General features: G+C 33.7%; 1 protein-coding gene across 1 annotated transcript; it reads right to left on the reverse strand.

Moving 5' to 3' along the window:
* Positions 1-8,376: 8,376 nt before the first annotated feature.
* Positions 8,377-9,323, reverse strand: LOC147408755 (chaperone protein dnaJ 11, chloroplastic-like). Its single transcript, XM_086421563.1, has one exon. It carries the CDS (start codon positions 9,269-9,271, stop codon positions 8,753-8,755), a length of 519 nt encoding a protein of 172 aa, XP_086277689.1. The 5' UTR covers positions 9,272-9,323; the 3' UTR covers positions 8,377-8,752.
* Between the last annotated feature and the right edge of the window lie 353 nt (positions 9,324-9,676).

Below are 9,676 nucleotides of genomic sequence, written 5' to 3' on the forward strand. Positions count from 1 at the left end.
TCCCATACGGTGTCCCATTCCTATACGTAGGATCAGTGTTGACATGGCAACACTTTGGTTGGAGAATAAACAAGTTAGACCGTGTGAACAGCTTAATTAGAAGTCTAAGATAACTTAACTCCAATTAAAGCATGTCACTTAGACACCATGCCTATAAAATAGGAATGGGACACCATATTTCGATCCTAAGTCTTAAATTAAACTGATTGAGGGATGATATGCCACTCTTCACCTTGGCCTTCTAATGAAAAATGACATAAATGTTCTTACCACCACGAATCATCGTCACTACCACCACCAATATCACCATCATCATCATATTCAAGAGATTAAAGATGATTGATTTTGAGAAGAAAAATTAAAGATTTATAGGTTTATTTAAGTCATTTTTCATTAGTCGATGAGATGAGACCCTAGGCAAAGGGCCGTGTTAATAATATGAAATATTTTAAATATTCACCAAAAACTAGGAAGAGCCACGTGTCGTGCAAAGAAGATGGTTCCTCCAAAACTTAGAACCGCTTCAAAGTATTTTTTTATATTATTATTCTGATATTCTTTCCACATTATTGTGTTCTTCTTAATTTGAATATCTCAAAGCAGCCCCAAATTATAAATTATCAATCCAGTTTTACTCAACCTAGCACGTCAACTTGACATCACAAAATAATAACAAGTAATTAATTATATTTAAACATAAAGAAATTGTCAAAAAATTAATATTAAAAAAAAAAAAAAAAAAAAAAAAACTATTTTAGAATAAAGTATTCTAAAAATAAGAAAAATCCAACATTTTTATTGGGCGTCTAGTCAAGTTTCCATTGAACAGAGGGCACATTGGATTTGATGAGTTAAGGGAGGGATAGAGATGGATAAGGGCGTACCATTTTCTACGTATTGTGCTGTGCCGTGCCTGCCTTGGCCCCTCGCTTTCGATTGCGATTTGTCTGAGATGAATAGGTCCGTGTCTGACCGACAACCCTGATGGACTTAGATATCAAACGTTGATTTTTGCTTCATACGCCCATTAATTTCGTTCATACATTTCTTTCGTGACCTTATCCTTTATTTTTAATTTCAATATATTAAAAAATATTAAGAGAGCTGCTATTGGCACCCCCCCCAACTTGTACTTATTACACCAAAATTAAAATTAAAGAAAAGAAAATAAGTGAATAGTTGAAAATAACTAAAAGTTGGGGTGCCAATAGAATCTTTCTCATTTTTTCTTATTAGATTTTTAATTTTTGGGTTTGTGATTTTATATGAGCCTAATCATAATCGTAAATAATTATTGAAATTATTGGAATAAGTATTACATTAATGTTTTGTAATGTTGAGATTATAATTTGAGCCAAATCTTGGTAATGTTTGGAGTGTGTTTTTAAACTTAAATTAGAAGGTGAAAAAAATTTAAGAAATTGGAGTCTAATAAATAAATGGTGGGGTGCCAATCACAGCTCTCAAAATCTAGTGGTGACGCGGACCCAAAAAATCAGGATGCCCTATAATCACTCTTCCAACAGATCTGATGATTAGCATTATTTTAGATCAAATTGACTTCTTTTCTTTCAGATTTTATGGATTAGAACTATTGGTTAGGACGGTTCCTTCAGTCTGTCGTACTTGTCCAATGAGCGATGTTCCTCCACTGTGGGCCTACAGTTACATTTCAACAACAAAATTAGTAATTCTTGAAAAGTAATATACCTTGCTTTTCAATGCCATTTTAGTTGATAAGAGTTGCCCAACCAATATCGTGGCATGCGTTGAATATTATAGTCGATGGGGTCTCTTCTGTATATGTAAAATTTCTTCCCATGTTTTCTCTGAGAAATTTCTTTGATACAAGTTTCCTTTGATGCGAGGTGTTGGGTTTGGCAAGGCACACGGACGGCCGCCACTTTTGATTTTAAACTATAATTTCGTAAGTGGGGATGGTGTGAGTGTTATCCCATGAGAGGTTTGAGTGATCAGGTTAGAACCTCTAGTGATAATTCAACAGTGGGTGTGGTCTCATGAGCTTAATGCATGCACACTTCAACATATTAACTTGTATGAGGAAAAATTCTTTGATCAACTCTTCATTTTTTTTTTTTTTTTGGGGAAAAATCCACATCATGACTATGTCTAGCCCAAAATATGCAGCCGTGTGAACTTTTTAACATGTCTTTCCACGCACGCTGGCAAATGGATATGTCAATTAAGTCGAGAGCTCCGCATTTGTGGGGGGCTAACCATAACTTGGGACTACTCTTCTGGATTCTCGAAAAATGGATTCAGATAAAAATCAGTATTAATCCCTAGAAAACAAATACTGATCTTTATGAAATATATTGCATTTAGGTTTTTTAGTAGTCCAAATCATATTTGTCATCTTCATTCAAACAAGTGGTACACTTGCACCATGTTTTTATACCCATTCGACACGATTTATTGTCTCTTGGTTAAAAATCATTTTCAAGGTTGGTTCATAGGTTCAGTTCAATCCAACAAGTCAAGTTCGGATCTTAAAACACTTTAATTTCATACTGAGATCAACAACTAATGTCTAGTTAACTAATAGGGAAGCCCATAAATGGTGATAGCGGCCTCTCTTTAAAGGAAGAGTTAAGAGATAAGGTCAACAAACTAGGCATGCAGCTGTCATAATCCAAATTTTGGCCAGTTCAACTAAACTTTATCCAAAATTATAATCTGACCCATAAAAACAATATATCTACTTAAATAGTTAAAATTGAAAGATGAAAAATAAATTCATGATGTCGACAACAATATTTTGAGATAAGATATTTAGATGACGGTGTTGAAATTTTCAACATCTATAAAATATTGATTTGTTTAGAAGTAATCACCTAGGGTGAACAAGGCTTTAAATGTATGTTATTTGACAGTATCTATCATATAAGAAACAAATCCAAGTAAACAAAAAAAATCCAAATTTGTCCTATGTTTCCTCTATATGTATCTAATCAAATTGATGAATCTTCTTGCAATAAAGACTAGTTTCATTTTTAAAATTTAAATATAAAATTTTTCTCATAACTCGACCTTATTATGTTATTAACTCAAACTTTGAACTTAAAAATAATAAATTATCAGTAGATAAAAAGTGTTAATGGAGTGGATGATGCTACCACCCTTGAAACAATTGAATCAGTGCTTTTTAAACCGATTTTGTTAAATAATTTTGAAAAATTATCTCATAAATCAATCCAATGATTTTGTGAATCAATTTTTGGAAGTTATCTTTAAGATACCTCTTGATTAATATTTAACTAGACTGTTAATATTCTAAGAATTAAGTTATAAATCAAATAAATCAATTAGATTGATACTCGAATGAGACTTAATTCTTATCAAATAAAAAAAATGATCATATCTTTTATGATAGATTCAAAATTGAATAATTGATTTCAAGTTCACTAAGATAAGATATGGTTATATGTAGATGTATCCTGGCCTGAAAACTAAGATAATCTATCTCCCTAGACCAGCAAGAATCCACCTACTGAGATGACAGATCTTCTTGGACAAGGTAACAATCCATAACTGTAATTGGATGATATCAATAAATAAAAAAAAGAAGAGAATAATCAAATATCGTGGAATAAATATAACAAAAAGAAACTACAAAATCAAGGTTCATATAAGATAACTCTATAAATAGGTAAAAAGGATCATAATTGAGATTTTTTTTATTTATTGTTGTTTAAACATATATTCTTACTAATTTATGCATAAAAAATTCTTTGGCAAATATCATATTGTCAATGTAAAGGAGATTCTGAGTTACCTCTATTAACTCTGCTTTGTAGTTCTGTTAGATGCTCCCTTCGTCTTCTGGTGGAACTAGTGTGATACATGTCAAAAATCTCTCAATGCTTAAGTTAGATTTAGAAGAAAAGATCAATAGATTCTCAAGTTTTCCAAAAGGAAGAATCCCTCTTCCTTCGTTCTCTACCCTTCTTGTAGGGTTTCCCCAATAATAGGAATCACATCTTAGATCCCTTAACATTCGGGGTTTAATCGTGAGGAATCTCTTCTCCAAAAGAAAACTCAACCGAATTAGGATTAGTTTGCATTGTGCTCCTGGATTCTTAGGATAAATTAGGAAACTCAAAGACAGATCGAGATCTACGCGCATTTATCGATTTCACTACGACCTACAATCACAGTAAACATCTTTCTTCACACTGTCCTGGATTGAACTATTGATCTGGGTACCACTTGCTCTTGTCAAATTCCCTTCTCACCCATCTTAATTCACGTCTGAATCAATATGCTAAGGTCTTGATTAACTACCACTTTTATCCTCTACAGTCAATAATAAAAATTATTTGATTGACTAAAAGAAGATTTGATTGGTATAATCCTTCTAACTCATAATTTCAATGTATGTATGAGATGAATGAGAAAAAATCATCAATCCATCTTATATTTTTGATCATCGAAAACATGTCATTTGTAAGATATGGACACCTGTGAACTTTTTAGTGTGTTTCTTTCTTGCCACGAATGTGGGAAAATGAAGCATCCAATTTAGCAATAGGCTCCGCATTTACGGGGTTAGTTATTCTTCGATTTTCATGCTTGAATTTCACGTTTATTTCAATACACATGGCATTAAGTCAATGGTTCATTATCTTAGCACCGTTATTATTTAATAACAGCAATTTGCAAATCTCTATTCTAATTATCTTTACACTTACGCAACATTTAACCAATGAAATGAGCGGTTCAACCGGGTGCTCCTAACCCCCAAGCAAAACGAATCACCCACGTGATTTCTTGTTTATTGGTTAGAGTTGACAGTGACCCGACAGTTTACAGCGTTGGTTCAGAGGTTCACCAGCTCAACCGCTTAAATAAATTAACAAAGGCCGTTAAGTTTTAAAACAAATAGAAACAGACCAAGTGTCCTCTAAAAGAGAAACAACCTACCGACCTTTTTACTTGTTTTCTTAATCTCATTTAGTCTAGGATCTTTAATTATTGGCCAACATGAGTGAGAATTATTTTTTTTTTTTCAGAAAAATGTCAATTTTACTTTAATAAGGGAAAATCATTTTTCTATGAGATATTTATAAAAAAGTGATCACTTTTGACAAATTTACGATTTTAGCTCATTGTTCATTTTTATTATCAAAACATGAATGATAACGAATTCAGATGTTTTTAAAGTAATCATTTCGTGGGTTTAAAGTGAATTTGTCACTTCAAATACGAGAAATAGGCACTTCGTTTTGAATTTTTTTTTAAACAAAAATGTGATTGTTCACATTTTGATAATTAAAATGAATAATGAGTCAGAATCGTAAATAACTCATTTTCAACTCACGAAATAGGAATTCACCTTTTTTCTATTCTAGACAATTTATCTTCGATGAAAAAGGACGCAAGGGGTGTTTGTTTCGAAATCTACATCATCCCATCCTGATTTTTCTCTTTCTTTTAAGCAAAGTTGTTACATGTATTATTTTTTTCCGTAGGGTCTAAATGATATCTATTTTTTTTTTTTTTTTAGCCTAAGAAGTATCCCCACCTTTTGGTGAGATTAATCTATCTAGGCTGCACGCACCATACCTCCCTGTCACGTGTTATGATGGGTAAGTAGCTACATTTCTGTGGAAGGATATATATAGAGATTCGAAGTCACAACAACACACCCAATCACTTCTTGTCATCTCAAATAACCCCTGATTGGTGGAGTCTTAGATGATATCGCATTGAAAATAGAATGGAAAATATATTTTTTTCAAAAAAAAAATAATAATTTACCACCACATCCCCAACGAAAATGATTTTTTTCTTCTTCCTAATGTTATTTTCTTATAGTTACTTCACTCCCAAAATTGTAAATTAAATTCTTTTTTACCTAGGATCAATCAAGTAACAATAATCCATTTTTTCCATAATCATTTTTCTAATGAATTAATTCTTCTTTGAAAATTAATTTGCTCCAATCATACACAATGTTATTAGATTGCAGATGGTATTATGTTGTTCAACTAATAATTAATAGATCATCAGGCGCATATTTCAACATCGAATTAGGAAATAAGGCTTCATTTTTGATTGACTAAGCACTAGGGGTGTTTGCTTCTAGATTCCAAATGACTCTCCTGCATTCAAAATTAGGAATCAATTAAAACAAAAAATGGAGCAGGACCTTCTTTGCCTCTTTGGAATCAGTTTCTCACAATGACCTTGTTGCCAAACGAAATTCTAAATTTTAATAATGCTTAATGCATGCGGTTTTGACACACAGCTGACGTGGCAGTAACATATAACCGCACATCTTTCTCATATGTATCCCGATGTAAAAGATCTATGATTCTATGTCCTTGCCACGTACTCAACCGCGAGTCCTTCATATTCAGCTTTTTTTTCTTTTTTTTATATTAGATCTTGCGGTATCAAAATCAAAATGATGAATGATGGTGTACGGTCAATGATGGCAGACAGTCGTACGCGTCTATCATATAGCATCCTAAACATCGTTATCGTCAACGACTTCAAAAGCATTCTGGTGCGACTAATGTGCTATGCCTTGATGCCAAAATGCCAAGAAAAGAACGCAAAAATAGCGATTATGCCCCCCACCTATCTTCTAGAATCTTATAACCTTCCAAACCCCTCTTCTTTAATTATAGATTTAAGCGGCTCTATTAGCTATTAGTGTGGGTGGTATTCTATCTTTCAATCACTGATATCCCATATGATTATGTCGTGTACTATTCCGATTTCACTTATTATCTTTTTCATCTTTAGGCATATTAAATTATTTATTGTGTTAAAGTGTATATTTTCCTCCACTTTCAAGTGTGTTATATTCTAATTAAGTTATGTGATTATCTTGTATTCATAATTCTCCTCTTTGTTAATAGATCAATCTTCCAGAGTAATTAGTTAATTAACATGGTAACAGAGTGTTAGGTTTATTTTTTACTTTTATAAGTAAGGGAGAGTGGTGGGTGTGTCAATCTAATTAAATCCCATGACCTTCTTATATTTATGAGAGAGTGCCTAGTCAAGAGGCACCGTTATCTTTAAAATATTGAGGACGGGACAAATAAGACTTGTAATTAGTTGAAAGTATAGGGATATCTCAAACTTCTATGAGGGCAATTGCCCTCATTAACTCCTTACTACTTTTGTCCCGACTTATATTCATGAATCGTCACACATAATCATAGATGCTTTCCACTCGTATATCAAGAAAACATATCTATGACCACCCATTAATGCAGTGTAAAATACAATGAAAAAAAAAAAAACTATTTAAGATTTTCCTATCTTCATAGTTCTCCTCCTTTCCAATATATCAATCTTTTTAGAGTATTTGATTGGTTAACACTAGGGACTTGATGCATAAATTAAAAAGATTGCTCACGTTAAAAAAAAAAAGCTCGTGATAATATGACGTCCACCTATGCCCCCATCACAGAACCGTAGATTAGTTGTCTTAGGATACACAAAAAAAATGATTTATGATTATGCGTGTTCCGAGACAATTGATCTACGATTCTATGATAGGAGCGTAGGGGGGCGTGTATAAGAGGGGGCATAAAAAAATCATTACACTTTAAAAAATGATCAAATTATCTAAGTCTCTTTATCTATTTTATCTCTTCCTTTATGCATTATTTCTCTTCTTCCATTTTCTACATGATTTTCTTAATCATTTTCATGATCTTAAGGATTAATGATTATCATTTTTGTAGATCCTTCAAGGTAACTACGTTCCTGAATTATTTCCACCTTCATGGGAATTAATTTGGTCAAAACCATCCACATAATTCCACAAATCGGATTTGAATATCTCGAGATAGCACAATTTTCAATCTTTTTTGGGTATGGACATGAGTTTGACCTTAACCCTACCTTTTCAAATCTCGAGACGACACATATATTATCATATGTGCTACAGATTTATCGCTTACTTTTGCTTACACTAATAGTTTCATCTTAGATTGAATATAGTTGTTTGTTAATTTCTTAAATCAAGATTAGCTTGTAAATGTTCCAGAAGCTTTAGTGTCACAAGGGTAATATACCAATAGAAATTAGAGAGTAAACTTTTCCTCCCTATAATCAGCGATGTTGACAACCACTTTCATCTCTCTATCTCAATTTTCAACTCTTGCACTCCACATACATTCACCAAAAGAAGATTTAATACAAAAGAAAAACATTGCCAGGTCAACGAATCCACACTCTACTATTTTACATCATTAGTCTCTAGATCTACAATCGGACGGCATCAAACCACTCTCACTCTCTATCTTGAACAACTAATAAAGACTAATACGAAAAAAGATTTTAAAAAAAGTATATTAAAAAAAAGAAAAGAAAAGAAAAGAAGAGGAAGCATAGTCCTTGAAATTGCATTTGTAATTATTCACAAATTAAAGCTAATTACACATCATTCAATACTAATCGTAGCTAAATCATTTCAACTTGCGCCTGTAACATCAGTGGCGCCCAATAGTCCTTGATCTGTCTTACCGCTCATGCGGAAATCTGATCAGACAGCACATGACTATCGGATTTCCTAATCTGAGAGGATCTTGTTCTCCGTTTTACAGTACATGTTTGTAATTTGTCGGTTACTAGGCTTCAAATGTACACACAGAGGCTTCGAATTTGTATGAAAAAGAAAGAAAAATTAGGTTCGTCTCTGTTTCATTTTCGCTGAGCTTAATCTCGACTAAATAGGCTATAATCTTGATTAAATGAGTCTGATTCACTACCAGCACTGATCGGTTTCCCAAGTCCGGCGAGTATATCCGGAAAATCCGGACATCGTTGAAGACATAGACGAAGATGCTGATGTGGCAAACGGAGAACTAAACGACCGATGCCGCTTAAATAGCTTCTGATCGTAGTCGGCGCGTTTAGCGGGATCGGAAAGCGTCGAGTACGCAGCGTGGATCTTCTTGAACTCATCAGCTGACGTGTCTTTCCGATCGATCGCAACGACATCTGGATGACAAACTCTAGCCAATTTCCGATACGCAGACTTGATCTCTTGACACGTGGCACCCATCGGAATACCAAGAACCTCATATAGCGAGATAGTTGTAGAAGCCATCTTGGAAGACTGGAACGGAGATGAAGCCCTCTTTGTTGAGGTGTAAGTAGCAGAGAAACGAGGTGACCGGAATCTGACACACGCCGAGGCAGCAGAAGCAGGTGTGTGGATTTCGATTGTTTGGCCGAAGAAATGGGGAGAAGAGCCAATAAACGTAGAGGACGCGGCAACCATGATCTGAGAGTAGTAGAAGGAGTTGTTTGGTGTGATTTAGATGGAATATGAGCTTTATATAAGGATAAGGTTAACTAGGGTTGATCTTGTTCTGGGTTAAGAAAGGTCATTATTTAATTTCACGGACATGCTTATCCGTTGCAAGTGTACTGTATGACTCAGCAATATACTTTTCTCTTGATATTGGACAATTCTTGTTTATATGTACACAATCGACAACCTTGTCTTGATTCGGAATCTAGATCCTGTACTACACGGAGTTGGCTAGAAACATACCACAGTCTTTTTTTGCATGCCATGTGTCAACATATCATATCCAATAAAAGCGTGTTTTCGCACGTCTACTCAAATTAATTTTCGAAACAAAGTGTTAGAATCAATGAATGAGGATTTTATTTTCAAGAT

This window comes from Akebia trifoliata, chromosome 2 (genome assembly GCF_017979445.1).
Source record: "Akebia trifoliata isolate Shusen 1 chromosome 2, ASM1797944v1, whole genome shotgun sequence".
In the NCBI taxonomy this organism is placed as follows: Eukaryota; Viridiplantae; Streptophyta; class Magnoliopsida; order Ranunculales; family Lardizabalaceae; genus Akebia; species Akebia trifoliata.